This window comes from Lissotriton vulgaris, chromosome 2_1, assembly GCF_964263255.1.
Source record: "Lissotriton vulgaris chromosome 2_1, aLisVul1.2, whole genome shotgun sequence".
Lineage (NCBI taxonomy): Eukaryota > Metazoa > Chordata > Amphibia > Caudata > Salamandridae > Lissotriton > Lissotriton vulgaris.
Window position 1 is genome coordinate 1,985,763,658 of NC_141687.1, and position 23,665 is coordinate 1,985,787,322.

Below are 23,665 nucleotides of genomic sequence, written 5' to 3' on the forward strand. Positions count from 1 at the left end.
TCACCACCAGGTGGTGAGTGAGGGGTTTACTAACAAAGGAACAGTGTTTCCTTAGTTTGGACAAAAGCCTTCATTTACCCTCATCGGGTAATACTCCTCCATTTGTTCTTTTGACGCAGCCAGTGTGTCATGGGCCCTGGTGCAAGGAAGGAAATGGTTCCCATGGGCGCTGTTTGATCTGTGAAATACAGCAATAATCAGAGGTCAGTTGGTGACGTGCCCCTCTGAGCTCCGGTGCCACTGCACCTCCTGCACCAATGAAAGCTATGCTCCTGGGATGTGGTGGTAATGATATAAACGTTAAATTAAATAAAAGATATGCAATAAAATGCATGATGGTTGGCGTGGCAGTTGATGGGCTTTGCCCCACTGTAGCTTCTGAATGCACCTCTTTAATTCACTGGATCCCACAGAGGCCCGGACTGGCTGTAGCGGGCACCGGGCAATCCCCTGGTGGGCCGCACGGCTGGGGGGGGGGGGGCTGGTTTTGGGCCCCTGGGGGCCGTTTTGTTACAGGGCCATTTTTGCAGTAGCGCTGCAAAATCGGCCCTGTAACTAAATCGGCAAAAAAACGGCCCTGGCAAAGAGCTTGGCGGTACTCCCAAACCCCCGTGGGAGAGGTGTTGGGTGGGGGCCGAGCACTTTGCCTGGGCCGGTTGTGGTTCTCAGTCCGGCCCTGATCCCACAACACAACTGCATAGCAAACCTCTGCACGAGTGGTGCGGCTGTAGGCTGGCCCGTTCATTTACTACATCAGTTTCAGTAGGGCATGTGACATGTGCACCTCTGCAGAATCAGTTACCCATGCAGCGTTTCACCCTTTCGATAGCGCTTGCTACGCCATATAACCAGAGGCGTGTTAAGGCGTGGGCAAAGTGGGCTCTGGCCCTGGGCCCCAGCCTTTCAGGGGGCCCATGATAGAGCCAGCTCTGTTCTGCAAAGAGTCTTGCCCTGGTGACCTTTACTAATTCTAAAACAGATTGTTTTAAATACCTTTTTTCTTTCATTTATATTGGATGTGGGTGATATGTGATAGCTTTACAGACAATTTGCAGAAAAATGTTGTGTTAATGTTTCATGCAAACATCCGTATACAAAAGATTCTTTTAGATCGAAATAGGACCTCATATATTAGAAATGGGACCTTGCCACACAGATTATTTGCAGTAATATTAGTGAGCGGCTGCTTTGTTACAATATTGAAAACACAAGTCACTATTCCTGAATATTAGATGTAAACACATTTAGAATGTTGATGCCAGTGGTTTTGCAATGTCAATGACTTGGCCAAAGAGGGCATTAAAGTGATGAAACTGGAACTCATGAATTCAAAGCTGTTCTGAACCCCGCCCCCAAAATTATTTCTGCCCAGGGCCCCCAAAATCCTTAAAATATCCCTGCATACAACAGACTAGAAAGAACACTGCCCAGGTCCCGATGCATACTTTTAACTGATGCCATGTGTGACCTTGTTGCACTGGTGATCGGCTGTAGTGAATACGATCTTGGTGAATCGCTGCAGCAGCTCTTGGTGCATTCCCTGGCGCGCCCTGCAGCAGCGGAGGGCAGCAGGATTCAAGGCATTGATCTGCAGTATACTCACGCGACTGACACATTAATCCATTCAGATAGATGTTTAAGATGAAAAGACGGACTCTCGCGTAAAGGCGACAGGTCATTAGTGCCCCGTGTAGTGATCCGTGATCCTTGGAACAATACTCTCAGGCCCTGGAGTTATGCGGCGGTGGAGGATAGAAGTATGCCGCAGGGCGGATCAGATTATGTGACAACTATAGGCAAATTATGCAGCACATTCCAGAGCAATATGAGCTCGCTATTTTGCCAGCCGTTACACTCAAAACGGATCCCTGCACTATGCAAACTACAAAAGTCTCTAAAGAAACAAAATAAACAGTGAAAATGTTACTCACTGACACATAATTATTTATTCGGCATGCACAGAAATGTAACATCGTTACTTCCAAATAAAAGATTAAAGTAATTAGTGCAAACCATACACAGGCCAGCCTTAAGATATTTTTACGAGTGATAGTTCAGAAAAGGGGGCGTGGCAGTGACAAGGTGGCACGGGCATGGCGAGGGGGCTTTGGACGTCCTGCTCCGCCTAAACAACCCCCCTTCCTTTCCCTGGCCCAAAGCAAGAATTGCGCGTCTAGAGCCACCTGCCATGTCCTGTGAGTTTTGAAATGAAGCCCCGCGCTGTGAAACATGCACCTCAGAGCTGGAAACCCGTTCATGGTGTGAAGCCGACTCTACCGGTGCCCCATGATGAGGTGATCGTTTTTATGTACTTATTTAAGCATTTGTAGAGCGCAGCGTTCACCCAGCAGGCTTCTAGGCGCTATCGGATTGTCATTCTACACAGAGGTTTCTCTAGAGAACTGCAGATGGGGGAGCTGTATTGTACCTCATTATAGAAAGAACAGCGTCGCACGGCGACGCCCATTGAGCAGGCAGCCCTGCGTGCATGGCACACAGCACATAACAATATTACTTATTTAAAGCTCATATCTTGTCATAAAAGGCGTGCCAAAGCCAGATATTTTAGAAATGCTCTTTGGTTTGATTTTGCAATTGCAGACTGTGGGTCGCTACCGCTAAGAGTATCTCCTTCCATGAAGAAACCGCCCGCAGGGCCTCCTGTAGATGTGTATAGGGTAAGAGTCTTGTCGGAAGGCACTGTAGCAATCGAGGCCTTAACAACAGAAGTATGATGTTTGGGATGTCCCGCTGTCCGCCCTAATGATACAACTAGACCAGTCCATCAGCTGGGGAGAGTTATAATGCCTCAAGAAGGGTTTCACCTCATGCCAGTTCAGTACAGCAATCACCAGCTGGAAAGTGGCCGCCACTCCGTTGTACCGAGCGTGGCACTTCTTTTCACTAACTTGAGATCCATTTGAGGTTGTGTTAAAATCAGCAGCAGGTGGCGGAATAGGCACCAAGGCAGTACATCCATGCTCAGACTGCACCCCTCCAGTTGTAGTGCCGCCTAGCTGTACTGGCCCGAGTAAGCCTCTGAAAATGACGCACACGCCCCACTAGTGACATGCAGAAACGCAATGTCCTGGGAGAATGTGGGGTGCATCGCTCCCAGCCGAAGCAGCCCGAGTCCTCGAGGCAACGGGCAGTACCAGCTAAGGCGGTGCGCCCGTTATGGATCAGAACCTTATAGCATGGCATACACCTGCGAGGAATAGCATCATGCAGCCGTGCACCAGCGGCCAGAAGTTCGCACGTAGAAGCTGTGTCACTTGTGCTCTGAGGCAGATCCGATGTGCGGGCGGATCTTCTATAGCAACTACGGGGCATGAAGCAAGCGGAGGCAGAAATAGCTTCAGCGCCCTGGATGCCCGACGGCCTTCAGTGAACACACTACAACTACCAGCTCCTGCACGACCCTCTATCATACTGCAGTTGTTGCCTGTCATCGATCGTCAGACTCCTCAAGCCAGCTCACTGAATGAACAGATGTTCTTCTAACAGGGCCGCAATTGAATTCTCATTGTGTTATTTCAGTACCTGCACTGCGTTGCTTTCTACACATGACCCCCTGCATGCAGGACTGCCTGCCCACTCCTCATAATTCTGCATTTCTATCCAACGTATGATTCACTACGTTGCATGTTATACATGCTCCTATATACTTCTGCAGTTCGTGCTGCCTGTGCCACAGCAGGCATGTAATGCTGCAATGAATTTAAAGTTGCACTGCCTGCCCCCTAAAACTAAATGTACCTGGGTATTGCATGTGCCAATTCACGTGTACTTTGAAACTGCGTGTCCTTTTGCCCTGCCTCTCACATTGTACCGCATGCCCCGCCGCACTGCGCGCCCTATTCCAGATTATGGCGCAATACAATGCAAGTCCTGCTGCACTGTATGTCTCAGGGCACGTTATACGCCCACTTCGCCACATGCCCTATGTCAATGCATTGACGAAAACAAAAAAGTACTGTTGTATCCCTTTGATGCACTTCACAGTACAACGCATCGGTGTCCTCCAGCACTTCATATCTCCGAGCACTATACCTCACTACACTGCATGAGCTACCGCACTGTGCAACACTGCCCTGCATGTCCCACCAATGTTTTGCTCAGCTCTATGTCCCCTTACTCCGCATGTAAAACAGCACTGCAGATCGGCACTAAAGATGTCCCCCTGTACTGCGCCCCCTGCTACAATACATTTCCGGTAAAATGGACATGTGTGCACCCCTTGATCTGATCATGTTTGAATTTGTAGCTCGCTGTGCGCGCCAATGTTGCAACATCGTGTCTGTTTGGACTCTGGAATTCAGCGCGAGCCGCGGCACTTCCCAAGTGCCCCACCCACAATGCATGTCGCAGCACAGTACGCGCCCAGCCATGCTTCGTGGTGCATGTGACTGCCTGTCATGCTGAACTGCATGCGAATGTACTGCATGTCTCACTGCACTACATACTCTTACTGCATAGTCCAATTTACTTGACAATTCTGCATATCTTTGTGCAATACCCGCCCCACTACCCGCAATCTCCGACTGCGCTGCATGTCCTGCTGCACGTCCCACTGAACCCCCCGAACCCCACCCCTCCACTGCATGTCACAAGGTGCGACTGTGACCTGCTACGACGTATGTCCTAGCCACACTTCGTACGCTTTCCTAGGGCATGTCTCCCCACAATACAGCTTCAGCAACACTGCATGCCCATCGCAAGTTTATCTATGACCTGCATATCTCTGTGCACTTTGGCTCACTGTTTCTCCATTTACACACATCTCCTTGTGCGGCATGCATATGCCCTGCTTCCGTTCCCACTTCACTATACAAAAAACGTGATGTATGGAATGCTTGCATTAAGCTCAGCCACATTTGGGGCTGCATCCCAATCCATCAACGCTGCACGGCACACTTGTTCCTGATCCCAGCCCCGCTCTCACCGTGCTCCAGGTGCCCCCGCACCGCCCGCAGCTGGCTCTCGCTACCGATGTCCCCGATGACTATGAGCAGGTAATGCTTGCGTTGCTCCCACCGGGCAGCTCCCGAAGCCCCTGCCGCGCGCCGCTCTCCGTGGTGCTGAAGCTCGAGCGCGTTACTGCCAGGCCCGGTCTCCATAGCGACGCCGTGAGCCGACGCGCGCTCTGCCCCAATCTCCATGGAAACGTTTCACGGGGATGGAAGGGGAAACGGGGAGCACGCGCTGCTCTTAAAGTAGCCCGTGACGCGCTCTGATTGGCCGGAGTGGACGTCACTGCAGGTCTATGGAAGAGGCAGTGAGGGGGCGGGGCCTGGCAAATTGGTTTAGAGTTGATGGTCGCGAAGCCAAGAACAGGGATTGTGGGGTTTTAGGCTATTTAAATGGGAGCTAAAAGCGCAGGGGTGACGCAAAGCATTTAACACACTATGACCAAATCAACCTTAACGCTGTTGGGACAGGAGAATCTGATGTCACGCCTGTGAATATGTGAAATTCCTGTATTTGACCTACAGGGATGAATATTCCGTGCCAATAGTATTCATGCTGTTCTCTCAGTTCATTCCTGTGCTCCCGGGACTTTTCAATTACGTGTGTTAATTTTGCAATTCTTTAAAAGGAGCAATACGCTTTGTAAGCATGTCTGCTTGCATGTGACCCAGAGTGACACAATTATTTCTGTGACTCCGGTTACACGAACACAAATAAAAACTGGGTAGCATTGCAGGTAGTAGATGAGTGCAGCGAGCCTATTGTATCAAGAAACTAATCGATTTTATTCATTGTAAGATTCAGGGAACAAGTCGTAAAAAAAGAAGTGGGGGAAGCTGTCACCGAAGGCGACGTCACGACATGATGTGACGTCACGAAAAGTACCGAGCCCCTCGTCCCAGAGAGGCCAAGGAGTGAAGTCCAGCTGTTTGGCAGGGGGGACGGCGTCCACCAGGTGGTACACCGACTCATTGGAAAATGGCGCTGTTACTTTGATTGGCAAATCTCTGTACGTGCACCCTCTGCACGCGCGCGCACACACACACACAGTAATTGGTGTATTTCTGGTGCCGAATTCTAGAAAGTGAGTGAGGTGAGAGAGTTAAACGCCTTCTATGAGCATTTGGGGCATTCTTCACCTGAAAAAAACCGACAAAAATGCTCTCAACGTGTATTTTAAATCACAATATTCACATACATTTGCCAAAAAGCCACAGGGCACTAATTAAATATTCACGTACTTTCATGATGTGCGAAGGAAGCCTGACCGTCTCTAAGACCCAAAATCTGACCCTCCCCAGGAACTGACCCCATATTTATTAGCAATTGCCATGTGTTCACCCCCATATGTCAGCGGTAACCGCCACTAGGCCAGGACCTTTATTGTGCAAGGGGCGTCCCCATAGCTCATTAACTAAACCCAGTATCCCATGTCCATCATTGTGTTATGAGTGACCTCAGATGTCAACAATATTCCAAGAAATACATAGAATATACCAGGGCCGGAATTTTGCATGGATGCACCCCAAATGTCAAAAATTACCTCCAGAATGGAATGGCCAGTATTATGCCACATGTGCACCCATACCATAAGTACCCTCTCTTATGCCAGTAATTACTTGCAATGCTTCAGTAACAGCATTGTGCCATGGGTGCCCTATATACCAAGAATTGCCTCATGTATGATAAAGCTTGTATGTTGCCATGGCGAACATCAGGGTGGGATAGGCAGGGTGGGCCTTTGACCCACGGATCACAGGCAGAGGCCAGCTGGTGGAAGGGTTTTTCTGTAGTAAATGAAGCAGCTCCACATGCTTCGGCTGACTTTGTAACTGGCACAGAACTCGAAGGACTGCTGTAGCCTTAGGTGAGAGTTGGTCTGAGCAAGCAACAAAGTCAGGCCTATTCATTGTCATTTGCAGCATGCCGATGGGCATGCCAAGCAGGCACAGCATATGGCAAACCTCCTCGCTTCCTGGGGCCGTATTACGTATTGGCATTGTTTGGACCCGTCGCACCTTTGAAAAGGTGTACCAGGTGCAAGCAATGCCTTAGCGCCACATTATGGTGAATGCGCTGCCTTGGGGCAGCCGTGAACTCGTGCTACTCTGGGGGCAGCAAATTCATGTGAAAACATAGAGCAGCTGCTCGTGTTTTCACAGTGCAAGCTGCATCCGCTTGCACTTTCAAAGGGGATTAGAGATCCCCTTGCAGACGGGTGCAGTCACTGGCAGTGCACCACCTTTTAAATGGCGCACTCTCAGTGCGCCTTCTGAGGGCTTCTTTGACTCTGTGCCTGCATCTGTTATATGGCGCTGGGCAGAGTCAAAGGAATTCCCTCATTTACAAATGCCGCGCCCCTATGCAAATGAGGGAACACCTTCTGTTGATAGCGCTGGCGCTTTAAGTGCGGCAGTGCTATTGGTATTATAGAAGGGAACACACAAGCGTCTAAGCCCCCTTCTATAAGATCAAAGTGCCCCATGGAGCGCGCAAAGCTACTACGGCTTGATTTAGAGGTTGGTGGCATACCTAGAGGAAGGGCCAACCCTGCTCTGAAACCCAACAGTGGCATTTCCTTCAAGAAAGGATAGTAGTACAGTAAAGTAAATACCACCAGTGCATTCTCCTGTGGCTTTAACGCTTCCTCAGAAATAAGTGAACTTTTCATTAGCACCCAACCCTAAATCAGGCTAATGATCTGTCTACTACCAGAAGTAGAAGAAGAGCCCTCCACTTCCCTGCATCACATTTGAAAGGATGTGGACTGAAAGCATTCACAAGGACAGCAATCCATTGAATATCATTATCTATGGGGAATGGTGGTCTTTTTGAAATGTCACAGTTTCTAAAATCTAAACGATGCATTGTTTGAGAATGTGAGGGTGAAGGTGAAACAAAGGAACAAAGAAAGGGGGGGAGAGAGAGCCCTATTATAAGTGGCTGGTTCGAGGGCTATGGATCGTGAGTGAGGGGTTCAAGGCCTTAAGACGAGGAGTACCTATTGGTCCTTGAGGGTGAACGAAAGCCTCCTAACTTGAGATGAGAGTGAACCTCTGGGCTCATGTTGGTCAGTGGCAAGCGAGGATCCCTAAGGATGACCAGGAGTTTTAATACCTGGCAGGTAATTTAAAGATCCGAGGGTGAGCTTGGGCTTGAGGATCTAAGAGTGAGCAATGGATTCAGGGATCAGGGGGTGAGAAGATTTATTGATCTTAAGGTCTGCATCAAAAGACGTGTTGGTGAACCACAATAGAATATGGTGTTTCCAGTCTTAAATAACACAGCTGTCTCTAGAACCTTTAAAAGTATAATTTACCACACATTTCTCCCCAAATTATCACCTTGATACTAAGCACACAAGGTTTCACGAAAAGTTGTGATCTGCAACTGTGGGCACTTTTTTTTCCATGCCCGGGCTAATTTAAAATCCCAATTTTACACAGTCAAACTCCCGCACCCTCATGCTAGGGGTGCCCTCATCCATAGGCCAAGAATTACCTCCAGAAAGACAGGGCCAGCAAGCCACGCACAGCATGTTACAGATACACACTCCCTCAGACCCTAACACGCACACTTGAATATGTTCTCTGTCACACACACACACGCCCCGCCAATCCCACTCCCATTTTATCAGTCCACTTTTGCTGAGTTAGGAAAGTTTGCGCTGCTCCTGTCCTGCTGTACCTGTTTTGCCACTTATTGAAGAATAGTAAAAACATTTTCTGTATACACTATTCAAAAGTCAAAACAAATGGACATTGCCAATGTTTCTTTTCAAGCACAACGTGCATGAACTTCCACAAATAGGTGAACAGGGTTTATATTTCGTTTTAAATATGGCTCAAGCAGGAACAGTTTTAAAAATCGGCAAGACAACTTCGTAAAACTTTAAATCTGAGCATTCAAGTTACCTTGTGTCATGCATTACTTCTTCAGTGAGGTCTGTCCTTGTAGCCAGCAACACTTTGTATGTTGGGAAAATATGCTTCAAATCCCATTTTTCAGCTTGATGCTACCTGAAAGGCCAGGACTCACTGAAGGTGTCTCACTGAACAATGGGCCCTCTTGGCAACAGATCAAGTTTCAGTGTGTGATTCTGAGCGTTTTTTCTTGTAAGACATCAAAATGACTTCAGTGGTGATAGGGCAGAGCCTGCAGTTCACGTGCAAGAGTTTGAATCCCAGTGCTAATGGGCAAACCCTTCACTCCTTTCTAAGACAATGGACCTTGCTAAAAAACATTACTTACCCCACAGGGTGCTGATAGTATGTCACAGCATCACTTGCAGCGCTCACCTCCCCTGTGGTCATGCCGCACAATAGCAGCAGCTACGGGAACTGGACACGTCTTAATGTAGATGATGAAAGCCCCACTGATGGCCCTTCTGTTCATTTGCAGAGCCCAGTGTTTTTGGCGCTCTGGTGAGGGCATCATCTGAACTACTTCTGGGGCTCAAACCTCAATGCCCCATGAAGTTGACTTGTGTGTCTTGTAGTGTTGTAAACCATGCACAAGGGCACTGCATTTCAATTTACAATCCCTGCAAACCATGCAATCTATGCTGCAAGCCATGGAATCCGTGCTGCAATCCCTGCAAGCCAAGCAGTCTGTACTGCAAGCCATGTAATCTGTACTGCAAGCCATGCAATCTATGCTGCAAGCCATGGAATCCGTGCTGCAATCCCTGCAAGCCAAGCAGTCTGTACTGCAAGGCTCGGAATCTGTACTTCAATCCCTGCAAGCCAAGCAGTCTGTACTGCAAGCCATGAAATCTGTACTGCAATCCCTGCAAGCCAAGCAATCTATACTGCAAGCCATGGAATCTGTACTGCAATCCCTGCAAGCCATGCAATCTATGCTGCATAACATGGAATCTGTGCTGCAATCCCTGCAAGCCATGCAATCTATGCTGCAAGCCATGGAATCCGTGCTGCAATCCCTGCAAGCCAAGCAGTCTGTACTGCAAGCCATGGAATCTGTACTGCAATCCCTGCAAGCCAAGCAATCTATACTGCACGCCATGGAATCTGTACTGCAATCCCTGCAAGCCATGCAATCTATGCTGCATAACATGGAATCTGTGCTGCAATCCCTGCAAGCCATGCAATCTATGCTGCAAGCCATGGAATCCGTGCTGCAATCCCTGCAAGCCAAGCAGTCTGTACTGCAAGCCATGGAATCTGTACTGCAATCTATACTGCAAGCCAAGCAATCTATACTGCAAGCCATGGAATCTGTACTGCAATCCCCGCGAGCCATGCAATCTATGTTGCAAGCATTGGAATCTGTACTGCAATCCCTGCAAGCCAAGCAATCTATGCTGCATAACATGGAACCTGTACTGCAATCCCTGCAAGCCATGCAATCTATGCTGCATAACATGGAATCTGTGCTGCAATCCCTGCAAGCCATGCAATCTATGCTGCAAGCCATGGAATCCGTGCTGCAATCCCTGCAAGCCAAGCAGTCTGTACTGCAAGCCATGGTATCTGTACTGCAATCCCTGCAAGCCAAGCAATCTATACTGCAAGCCATGGAATCTGTACTGCAATCCCTGCAAGCCATGCAATCTATGCTGCATAACATGGAATCTGTGCTGCAATCCCTGCAAGCCATGCAATCTATGCTGCAAGCCATGGAATCCGTGCTGCAATCCCTGCAAGCCAAGCAGTCTGTACTGCAAGCCATGGAATCTGTACTGCAATCTATACTGCAAGCCAAGCAATCTATACTGCAAGCCATGGAATCTGTACTGCAATCCCTGCAAGCCATGCAATCTATGCTGCATAACATGGAATCTGTGCTGCAATCCCTGCAAGCCATGCAATCTATACTGCAAGCCATGGAATCTGTGCTGCAATCCCTGCAAGCCATGCAATCTATGTTGCAAGTATTGGAATCTGTGCTGCAATCCCTGCAAGCCATGCAATCTATACTGCAAGCCATGGAATCTGTACTGTAATCTCTGCAAGCCATGGAATCTGTGCTGCAATCTATACTGCAAGCCATGGAAACTGTGCTGCAATCCCTGCAAGCCATGCAATGTATGTTGCAAGCATTGGGATCTGTGCTGCAATCCCTGCAAGCCATGCAATCTATACTGCAAGCCATGGAATCTATACTGTAATCTCTGCAAGCCATGCAATCTATCCTGCAAGCCATGGAATCTGTGCTGCAATCCCCGCAAGCCATGCAATCTATGTTGCAAGCATTGGAATCTGTGCTGCAATCCCTGCAAGCCATCCAATCTATACTGCAAGCCATGGAATCTGTACTGCAATCTCTGCAAGCCATGTAATCTATGCTTCAAGACATGGAATCTGTTCTGCAATCCCTGCAAGCCATGCAATCTATGCTGCAAGCCATGGAATCTGTGCTGGAATGCCTGCAAGCCATGCAATCAATACTGCAAGCCATGGAATCTATACTGCAAGCCATGGAATCTGTACTTCAATCACTGCAAGCCATGCAATCTGTTCTGCAATCTCTGCAAGCCATGCAATGTATGCTGCAATCTCTACAAGTCTTTGAATCTATTCTGCAATCCATGTGAGCCATGGGATCTGTGGTGCAGTCCCTGCAAGCTCTAGAATCTATGCTGCATTCCTTAGTAACTATCCAATGTATGCTGCAATACCTGCAAGCAGTGGAATGTATGTTGCAATCCCTGCAAACCATGGAATATATGCTGCAATCCCTGCGAGTTGAGGATGTATGTGTAATCCCTATTAGCCATGCAATCTATGCTGCAATACCTGAGAGCGATGGAATCTATGCTGCAATCCATGTGAGCCATGGACTCTATGCTGCAGTCCCTGCAAGCTCTAGATTCTATGCTGCGATCCCTACTAGCAGGGATTGTAGCAATGTATGCTACAATCCCTGCAAACTTCAGAATCTATGCTGCAATCCCTATGAGTCATGTAATCCATGCTGCAATTTCTGCCAGTCGTGGAATCTATGCTGCAATCCGTGCGAACCATCAAATCAATGCTGCAATCCATATGAGCCATGGATCTATGCTGCGATTCCTGTGAGCCATGGAATCCATGCTGCGATTTCTGTGAGCCATGGAATCTATGTTGCAATCCGTTTGAGCTGTGGAATCTATGCTGCACTCCCTACGAGCCATAAAACCTATGATGCAATCCCTACAAGCCATGGAAAATGTATAGCGATCCCTGCGAGCCATGCAATCTCTGCTGCAATATTTGCAATTGATGAAATCAATGTGGCAATACCTGCAAGCGATGGAATCTATGCTGCAATAACCTGCAAAGTTACGAAATTAAAGGAGGACCCCGCACAGACTAATAGGGGGCTGGGGGGATAGAAGATCTGAAAACGGACAAGGGCGTCCCCACACAAAAAACACAAAGTAGGAGTGTGTCACACTTCTATTAAGTGCATTCTATAGTAAGTATTTTACTCTAAGAACAGCATGCCGTCAATACGGCGGGAAAGGTAAAGTTACAAGAATTGAATCTCAACTTCTAAAAGAGTATTTCAACTGGAGAGGCGAATTCTGTGTACTGCTGTTCCTGTGTATCTACAGATACCAAGTCTTTAGCAAAAGGCCTATTTTTAACTATATATTCAACTCAAACATAAGCATTAAAATCTGCGATATTTAATGAATAACACAAATGAAACAATTAAAAAGAGATGTTTTCCACACCATAAGTTTCGTAAACCTCTGTTATACATTTATTACATTTCAAAACATAGTTGATCATTATACAGGATACAATTTTTAAAAAACATGATTATACATTTTATAAAAAACAATTAAAAAAAAAAAAGAATCACAAGTCGACGCGGCGTTTCGGTATTCTGTTTGTCTACCTTCTTCAGGACTGATTCTGGATAGATTTAAAAAGATTTAAAAACACAGAGTTACTCTTCTTACATTGGTGCAGCTCCCTAATAGTTAAAAGCTATAAGTAGTCACAACTATAGCGGTTATAACATTGTTTTTTTAAAACATCTCTTGTACAAAGGGCATCAATCTATAACACAAAGTCTTGGTATTCCACTATTTCAAATTCTTTTCCACCCATATGATTTAAATTTCTCCTTCCATTAGGGGAACACATTGATCCTTATTGCTATGCGTCCCTACGCTTGAACAAAACTAATGATGTTTACCTTTCCCTTGGACTAAGTAGTCCAATGCTCATGAAGCCCAAATTGGAACCTCTGTTTATGGATAAAATGATAGAATTCTCATTCTCACGCATACCTTAAATCAGGTGGAGCAAGTCTCCCCACTGGACACAGTTTGCTTCGGTTCAGAACCCTGTTGCCTTCAAATTACTGGGCCTATTTCCGGATTCTATTTCTCAGTTATGATGTCACTGGATAAGATAAATACATAAGTGCGATGTTTTCAATATACCTCAACACTATGGGTTTATCACAAAAATCTTATTTCAATATATGATCAAGGTAGATTGTGTTTCATACCTCAGGAAAAAGACAAAATATTTGTCTATATGAACTTATAAATTTCAGTACCTGATTTTCAAGGTAAATATACTTGATCTTGGACTAGCAGGAGGAGCCACCGTATTTTCAGTTGTGGGTATCATCAATGACCCTGGGGAATTATAATTATTCCCTATTAGCACATTTGGGCCTCATTTTTTTGGAAACCAACTTAATGATAGTGCATGTTCGGCATGGGGGGATCACTCACCATTAAAAGTTTGATGACTGGCGCAATTTCAAGGATATTTTGCTTCCAAGTCACTCCGTTATGGATAGAAAGTCCGTTCTACATTGGACAATACAAAATATAGAATATATACATCAGGCGCACTGTATAGCCGGTATAATTACTATTCCTACTTTCACATTTTTTACTCCTAAATTCTCTCATGCTGTATGACACAAGAGAGAAATGGGTCAAGTTATTATGTATCAGGATTTGACATAAGTTAAGTTGAATACATTGGGTTTTAAGGGGATTTTTTGGATGTTAGCGCTCGAATTACAGGAGGGCTTCTAAGTCTGATCAGGACTTCAACGAACCCTAGTTTTTAGTTGCCTTTACCTGTAATTATGTAGTCGGCCTCCCTGCTCCTGTATCCTGGCAGTCTGTCAATACGTCCTTCAGCCGGTGTTGTCCGGGCCGCAAAGAGCACTGAATGTTTTGCTCCTACAGCGGCGCTTTATGCTACCCGCGCTGTGATTGGACGTTCCTCCCCTGAGCCCTTATTGGATCATATTGGGTCAATCACCGTCCGGTTACTATAGTAACCGAACACTTTTCCCTTCGTTACGGACCTGCTCTATTATTTGTGCATCCATTATATTTCCCTCTTCGTGATTGGAGGGTCGGTTGCATGGTAACCTAACGCGTTTGCCTGCACTTACTAGGCGCGTTTTTCTATTTATTCACATGGTGTTTTGCTTCGACCACTTAATATTAAAAAGGCCAAGTTTTAAATTCGTTTCACCTGGGCTCCTGTGATGTAATGCCCTCCTTTTTAATTGGTGGGTTGGTTTCACAATATTATGACGTATTATTATTTATTCCCTTTGCACATTTCTTACAGGCTCATACGATCGCATCCACTTATTTTATTTTTATCTGATTTATGTCAATGAAAACACCATTTTCATTTTCGCTTTTACCGGGGCTCTATTTACCATTAGATAAGAGCATACATATGCAAGAGTATCATTGTTCTCTCTCATCATTTCCGCTATTTTTCCATTATGTAACTCCTTTCCAGCACCACTTAATCTGAGTTAGTTTGGTGCTTAATTATTTAAATATTAACCCCGCCTACTTTTGCCTCTCTCGTATGTAAGAAAAGTTATTCTTATTAGTCCTCTGGTTACAGATGATAAATCCCAGGGCCCCAAGTTTTATTCAGCTCTTGGGTGTATTCACTTTGCTATGTTTATACTACTCTATTGTCCGAGGATGAAAGACTACAGTCCTCTATAGGACAATTTTTGTGATTTTCATTGGACTATTTTCTCCCAATCTTCCCTTGAGTTTAAGCCGCACCTCACACTATTGAGGGTCGACATGTAGAATTGCTCCCTTCTTTTCCTCTTGTTGTTTTGGTTTCCACCTCTGATATTATCAGATATCTTTTCTAAACCACACCATTTTAAATCTTCAATCTTGTGGCCAGCCTCCCTCCAGTGCTCAGTGAGGGGCGCTCCTGTTTTGTTCGTTCTGAGCGCTGATCGATGCTCGTTTAAGCGCAGTCTGAGTTCCCTAGATGTTTCCCCTATGTAGGGTTTATTGCAGGGGCATTGGATAAGATAGATTGCGTTTTTGGTTCTACAATTAATGAAACTTTTGATGTATATTGTTTTTCCATTCACTGTGATCTTGCCACCTTTAATGATATTGGTGCAGTTTACGCAGCCCGTGCAAGGGTGGGTCCCCGTTGGTAGCGGATTGCCATCAATCGTGGTTTGAAGATTTTTGGGGTTCTCTTTGTATGTGTGTACTAAAAAGTTCCTGATTGTTTTGTTTCTCCGGTACGAGAACATAGGTTTAGGGATAGGAACCTGTGCTTTATCCGAAATAAGATGCCAATTTCTGTTTATTATGTTTTTAACCTTATAGCTTACTTGTGAGAAGTTAGTCACAAACATGATTGGCTGTGTTGTATTCTGGCTCTTGTTTTTTGGTATAAAGAGATTCTCCTTGTTAAAATATTTAGCTCGTTTAAAAGCATGTCTTATCATTCTCTTCGGGTACCCTCTCTCTAAGAATTTTTCTTTTAGGTTCATGGCATGAGTCTCATAGTCTGCCATTGAGGTACAATTTCTTCTTAGACGAAGAAACTGCCCGAAAGGGATATTATTTTTCTGTGACGCTGGATGGTTACTTTCGTGGTGTAACATACTATTTCTGTCCGATGGTGTCGTGTACAGTTCTACTACTAGTTGTCCCTCTCGGTGTCTGATAATGATATCTAAAAATTCTACCTGGCTCCTGCTAATATGTGATGTAAATCTTGGCGAATGCCCTCGACCTGTCGAGAAAGTCAAGAACCTTGGGATCATGATCGACTCGGATCTATCAGGAAAATCCCAAGTTAACAAGATCATTGGTAAATGCATCGGCACATTAAGAATTCTCAGAAAAATCATTGACCTGATACCTATCAAAGCCAGGAAAACCATCATGCATGCTCTTATTACACCTCACCTGGACTACGGGAATGCCCTCCTTCTAGGCATCAACCAAAAACATCTTCACCAGCTGCAATGTGTACAAAATGCAGCAGCCCGATTGGTATTAGGCCTTCCTAAAAGAACTTCTGCCAAGACAGCACTGTCCAAACTGCACTGGCTCCCCGTAAGGGAGAGAATAAAATTAAAGAGCCTCTGCTATGCCCACAGGATAGCCCACAACAAGGGTCCCACCTACTTAAGAAGCCTCATGACCATTCACCGCCCTACCCAACACCTGAAGTCCTCAGGAATGTCCCTTTTCAAACTCCCCCGCGTCCACAGAGCAAAAATAGGTGGCCGCTCCTTTCGCTATCTAGGAGTGAAACATTGGAATGCTCTCCCGATTCATTTAAGAATGGAACCCTCTGAAACTTTTCAGAGCTAACTTGAAAACCCACCTCTTCCCTCAATAATTCTGCCACTCATTTTCCTTTGACTTGATTCTCGGTTGAGATTTTTCAGCAATCAGCGCGGGGATACACAGTTGTGCAGCCATGCGCTTAATAAATGTTTTATTATTATTATTATTAAATCTCAAATTCACATCCCCCAGGTTTAACCAGACAAGGAACTCGTTGAGGGCCTCCATTTCCATTTTATATATAAAGACAACCTCTTTAGGCAGATCAAGGGGACCAGCATGGGGGCCACTTGTGCCCCCAGTCTGGCATGTTTATATGTATCAAGATTCGAGGAGAAACATGTCTACAATATAGCTGCCCCATTTTACGAAAATATCTCGGAATGGGGTCGCTATATTGATGATATTTTCTTTATATGGACAGGAGAAATGGAGGCCCTCAACGAGTTCCTTGTCTGGTTAAACCTGGGGGATGTGAATTTGAGATTTACATCACATATTAGCAGGAGCCAGGTAGAATTTTTAGATATCATTATCAGACACCGAGAGGGACAACTAGTAGTGGAACTGTACACGAAACCATCGGACAGAAATAGTATGTTACACTACGAAAGTAACCATCCAGCGTCACAGAAAAATAATATCCCTTTCGGGCAGTTTCCTCGTCTAAGAAGAAATTGTACCTCAATGGCAGACTATGAGACTCATGCCATGAACCTAAAAGAAAAATTCTTAGAGAGAGGGTACCCGAAGAGAATGATAAGACATGCTTTTAAACAAGCTAAATATTTTAACAGGGAGAATCTCTTTATACCAAAAAACAAGAGCCAGAATACAACACAGCCAATCATGTTTGTGACTAACTTCTCACAAGTAAGCTATAAGGTTAAAAACATAATAAACAGAAATTGGCATCTTATTTCGGATAAAGCGCAGGTTCCTATCCCTAAACCTATGTTCTCGTACCGGAGAAACAAAACAATCAGGAACTCTTTAGTACACACATACAAAGAGAACCCCAAAAATCTTCAAACCACGATTGATGGCAATCCGCTACCAACGGGGACCCACCCTTGCACGGGCTGCGTAAACTGCACCAATATCATTAAAGGTGGAAAGATCACAGTGAATGGAAAAACAATATACATCAAAAGTTTCATTAATTGTAGAACCAAAAACGCAATCTATCTTATCCAATGCCCCTGCAATAAACCCTACATAGGGGAAACATCTAGGGAACTCAGACTGCGCTTAAACGAGCATCGATCAGCGCTCAGAACGAACAAAACAGGAGCGCCCCTCACTGAGCACTGGAGGGAGGCTGGCCACAAGATTGAAGATTTAAAATGGTGTGGTTTAGAAAAGATATCTGATAATATCAGAGGTGGAAACCAAAACAACAAGAGGAAAAGAAGGGAGCAATTCTACATGTCGACCCTCAATAGTGTGAGGTGCGGCTTAAACTCAAGGGAAGATTGGGAGAAAATAGTCCAATGAAAATCACAAAAATTGTCCTATAGAGGACTGTAGTCTTTCATCCTCGGACAATAGAGTAGTATAAACATAGCAAAGTGAATACACCCAAGAGCTGAATAAAACTTGGGGCCCTGGGATTTATCATCTGTAACCAGAGGACTAATAAGAATAAATTTTCTTACATACGAGAGAGGCAAAAGTAGGCGGGGTTAATATTTAAATAATTAAGCACCAAACTAACTCAGATTAAGTGGTGCTGGAAAGGAGTTACATAATGGAAAAATAGCGGAAATGATGAGAGAGAACAATGATACTCTTGCATATGTATGCTCTTATCTAATGGTAAATAGAGCCCCGGTAAAAGCGAAAATGAAAATGGTGTTTTCATTGACATAAATCAGATAAAAATAAAATAAGTGGATGCGATCGTATGAGCCTGTAAGAAATGTGCAAAGGGAATAAATAATAATACGTCATAATATTGTGAAACCGACCCACCAATTAAAAAGGAGGGCATTACATCACAGGAGCCCAGGTGAAACGAATATAAAACTTGGCCTTTTTAATATTAAGTGGTCGAAGCAAAACACCATGTGAATAAATAGAAAAACGCGCCTAGTAAGTGCAGGCAAACGCGTTAGGTTACCATGCAACCGACCCTCCAATCACAAAGAGGGAAATATAATGGATGCGCAAATAATAGAGCAGGTCCGTAACGAAGGGAAAAGCGTTCGGTTACTATAGTAACCGGACGGTGATTGGCCCAATATGATCCAATAAGGGCTCAGGGGAGAAACGTCCAATCACAGCGCGGGTAGCATAAAGCGCCGCTGTAGGAGCAAAACATTCAGTGCTCTTTGCGGCCCGGACAACACCGGCTGAAGGACGTATTGACAGACTGCCAGGATACAGGAGCAGGGAGGCCGACTACATAATTACAGGTAAAGGTAACTAAAAACTAGGGTTCGTTGAAGTCCTGATCAGACTTAGAAGCCCTCCTGTAATTCGAGCGCTAACATCCAAAAAATCCCCTTAAAACCCAATGTATTCAACTTAACTTATGTCAAATCCTGATACATAATACCTTGACCCATTTCTCTCTTGTGTCATACAGCATGAGAGAATTTAGGAGTAAAAAATGTGAAAGTAGGAATAGTAATTATACCGGCTATACAGTGCGCCTGATGTATATATTCTATATTTTGTATTGTCCAATGTAGAACGGACTTTCTATCCATAACGGAGTGACTTGGAAGCAAAATATCCTTGAAATTGCGCCAGTCATCAAACTTTTAATGGTGAGTGATCCCCCCATGCCGAACATGCACTATCATTGAGGGTCATTGATGATACCCACAACTGAAAATACGGTGGCTCCTCCTGGTAGTCCAAGATCAAGTATATTTACCTTGAAAATCAGGTACTGAAATTTATAAGTACATATAGACAAATATTTTGTCTTTTTCCTGAGGTATGAAACACAATCTACCTTGATCATATATTGAAATAAGATTTTTGTGATAAACCCATAGTGTTGAGGTATATTGAAAACATCGCACTTATGTATTTATCTTATCCAGTGACATCATAACTGAGAAATAGAATCCGGAAATAGGCCCAGTAATTTGAAGGCAACAGGGTTCTGAACCGAAGCAAACTGTGTCCAGTGGGGAGACTTGCTCCACCTGATTTAAGGTATGCGTGAGAATGAGAATTCTATCATTTTATCCATAAACAGAGGTTCCAATTTGGGCTTCATGAGCATTGGACTACTTAGTCCAAGGGAAAGGTAAACATCATTAGTTTTGTTCAAGAGTAGGGACGCATAGCAATAAGGATCAATGTGTTCCCCTAATGGAAGGAGAAATTTAAATCATATGGGTGGAAAAGAATTTGAAATAGTGGAATACCAAGACTTTGTGTTATAGATTGATGCCCTTTGTACAAGAGATGTTTTAAAAAAACAATGTTATAACCGCTATAGTTGTGACTACTTATAGCTTTTAACTATTAGGGAGCTGCACCAATGTAAAAAGAGTAACTCTGTGTTTTTAAATCTTTTTAAATCTATCCAGAATCAGTCCTGAAGAAGGTAGACAAACAGAATACCGAAACGCCGCGTCAACTTGTGATTCTTTGTTTTTTTAAATTGTTTTTTATAAAATGTATAATCATGTTTTTTTAAAATTGTATCCTGTATAATGATCAACTATGTTTTGAAATGTAATAAATGTATAACAGAGGTTTACGAAACTTATGGTGTGGAAAACATCTCTTTTTAATTGTTTCATTTGTGTTATTCATTAAATATCGCAGATTTTAATGCTTATGTTTGAGTTGAATATATAGTTAAAAATAGGCCTTTTGCTAAAGACTTGGTATCTGTAGATACACAGGAACAGCAGTACATAGAATTCGCCTCTCCAGTTGAAATACGCTTTTAGAAGTTGAGATTCAATTCTTGTAACTTTACCTTTCCTGCCGTATTGACGGCATGCTGTTCTTAGAGTAAAATACTTACTATAGAATGCACTTAATAGAAGTGTGACACACTCCTACTTTGTGTTTTTTGTGTGGGGACGCCCTTGTCCGTTTTCAGAGCAATAACCTGCAAGCCATGCAATCTCTGCTGCAATACCTTCAAGCAATACCTGCATAAGCAAGTTATGAAATATATGTTGCAATCCCTGCGAGCTTGGAACCTATGTTGCAATCCCTGTGAGTTATGGAATCTATGCTGCAATTTCTGGGAGCCATAGAATCCATGTTGCAATCCGTGCGGGCCATGGAATCCATTCTGCAATCCCTGTGAGCAATGCAATTTATGATGCAATCCCTGTAATCAATGGAATCTATTCTGCAATTCCTGAAAGCCATGGAATCTATGCTGCAATCCCTACGAGCCATGGGATCTGTCCTGCAATCCGTGTGAGTCATGGAATCTATGCTGCAATCCCTGTGAGCTCTGAAATCCCTGGAAGCCATAGAACCTTTGCTGCAGTTTCTGGGAGCCATGGAATCTATGTTGCAGTCCATGTGAGCCATTGAATCAATGCCGTTTCTGGGAGCCATGGAATCTATGTTGCAGTCCATGTGAGCCATTGAATCAATGCCGAGGAATCTATGCTGCAATCCCAACGAGCCTTGGAATCTATGCTGCAATCCCTATGAGCCATGGAATCTATGCTGCGATTTCTGGTAGGCATAGAATCTCTGCTGCAATACCTGCAAGAGATGGGATGTATGCTGCAATCACTGCAAACAAGAACATCTACGCTGCAATCCCTGTGAGCCGTGCAATCTCTGCTGCAATATCTGCAAGCGATGGAATCTATGCTGCAATCCCTGCAAGCCATGAAATCTATGCTGCAGTCCCTGCGAGCTTGGAAACTATGCTCCAATCCCTGCGCGTTATGAAATCTATGCTGCAATTTCCGTGAGCCATAGAATTCATGTTACAGTCCATGTGAGCCATTGAATCTATGGTGCAATCCCTTTGAGCCATGTAATCTATGCTGCAATCCCTATGAGCCATGGAATCTATGCTGCGATTTATGGTAGGCATGGAATCTCTGATTCAATACCTGAAAGTGATGGAATCTATCCTGCAATTGCTGCAAGCCCAGCAAACAAGGACATCTAGGCTGCAATCCCTGTGAGCCATGCAATCTCTGCTGCAATACCTGCAAGCGATGGAATCTATGCTGCAATCTCTGCAAGCCATGAAATCTATGCTGCAGTCCCTGCGAGCTTGAAACCTATGCTGCAATCGCTGCGAGTTATGGAATCTATTCTGCAATTTCTGTGAGCCATAGAATCAATGTAGCAATCCGTGGAAGCTATGGAATCCATGCTGGAATCCCTGACAGTTTTAAGATCTATGATGTAATCCCTGCAAGCAATGGAATAAATGTTGCAATTCCTGAAAGCCATGGAATCTATGCTGCAATCCCTGCGAGCCATGGAATCTATGCTGCAATCCCTGCGAGCCATGGAATCTATGCTGCAAACTCTGAGAGCCATGCAATCTATGCTGCAATTTTTTTGAGCCATAGAATCTATGCTGCGATTTTTGTGAGACATGGAATCCATGTCGCCATCTGTGAGAGCCATGGGATTTGCGCTACAATCCCTGCATGCCGTGCAATCTATACTGCAATTCCTGCAAGGGATGGAATCTATGCTGCATTCTCTGCATGCTCTGGAATCTATCCTGCCATCCTGCAAGCTATGCAATCCATGCAGCAATCCCTGTGAGCCATAGAATCTATGCTGAAATCCCTGCAAGTTTTGCAATCCATGTTAAAAGCCCTGCAAGCCGCACAATATATGCACCAATCCTTGCAATCCATAGAATATATGCTGTAATTTCTGCAAGCCTCACAATATATGCACCAATCCATGTGAGCCATACCATCTATGCTGTAATTTCTGCAAGCCACGGAATCTATGTTGCAGTCCGTGCAAGCCATGGAATTTATGCTACAATCCCTGCGAGCCGTACAATCTGTGCTGCAGTCCCTGCAAGCCACGCAACCTATGATACAGCCATGTGAGCCATGCAATCTATGCTGGCCATGCACTGGTCGTATGAGGGACTTGCTTATTAGGTTTCGCCTGTCGAAAGCTCCGCACTGCGCAGCTTTTCGCGCAGGCGAAATCTTTTGTCTACAGTATGTGTGTGTTGTCCCGCCCCTCTGTTCCATTGGCTAGCTCCATAAATGGAGGCTAGCCATTGGAACAGAGATCTGTCCGTCAATGCCGGAGCAGATTCGTAGGCGTTCCCGAGAATTTTAGGCTTTTGCCCATGTCATGCGGCTGTGGGCGCGTTTTTTTTTGGGGACGGCATATTTTGATCATTTCATCGTGGCTTCTCCGTGTACCGTTGTGTCTTCCCAGCACACCCCGTGTTTCTCTAGCTGTATTATTTTAGCTGTGTCTCCCGGTAAGCCCTATTGCTCCAAGCCAAGACCTGCAGTATTTCCGGTACCGGTGGCCTTGCAGCCGAGTTAGTTTAATGTTTGCTTCTGGCTCGCGCTGTCCGTGTCTGTTCCTGCCCCCCCCCCTCCCGCTGGTTATGTGTCTGTTCCCGCCCCCCCTCCCGCTGTCCGTGTCTCGGCACCAGTGACGGTGAAAGTGATTGTTTCTGGAGCTCGGGTCAGATGTGGAGTGGCCGGGACCGGTAGGATGTGGGCGGCGGTTCAGTAAGGCCTGCGTGGCTTGTTTTTAAAATTATTGAATGCCCCCTTTGGGGCACAGACAGCTTCCTCTTCGTATTTGCTAGGGCTGGGCCCGCCCCGTTTGTGATGTCAGGGGTATCCCCAGTGACATGAACTCGCAGTCAATACGAAGGAGCTCCCTGCAGCCGCCGCCATCAGGATCCACGTGGGATCCGTGGAAATGCCATCATCTGCCCCCCAGAGCACAGCCATGGGTAAGCAAGCTCTGGGGGGGCTTCAATGTAGAAAACGGAGCCTCACAGTACCCCCACGGAGCTCCGCAGGTAGCACAGCGGACTCCGGGAGTCTTCATTTTTAAAAACATCAAGTCCGCAAGCCATCACCTAGCAGATCATGCCGCACAATCCCCGGAGCCCCACAGGGCCCACAGCGGGCTCTGGGGGCTTTATTTTTATTATCAATAAAG

The 23,665-nt window shown here is 45.2% G+C and overlaps 1 protein-coding gene across 1 annotated transcript in view; it reads right to left on the minus strand.

Annotated features, from left to right (window-relative positions):
* MAP1A (microtubule associated protein 1A) overlaps positions 1-5,162 on the minus strand; it is a 769,586-nt gene extending 764,424 nt beyond the window's left edge. The window contains exon 1 of the mRNA XM_086958200.1: positions 4,946-5,162. Coding sequence (XP_086814326.1) covers positions 4,946-5,162 — 217 coding nt within the window. The remainder of the gene's footprint in view (positions 1-4,945) is intronic.
* Between the last annotated feature and the right edge of the window lie 18,503 nt (positions 5,163-23,665).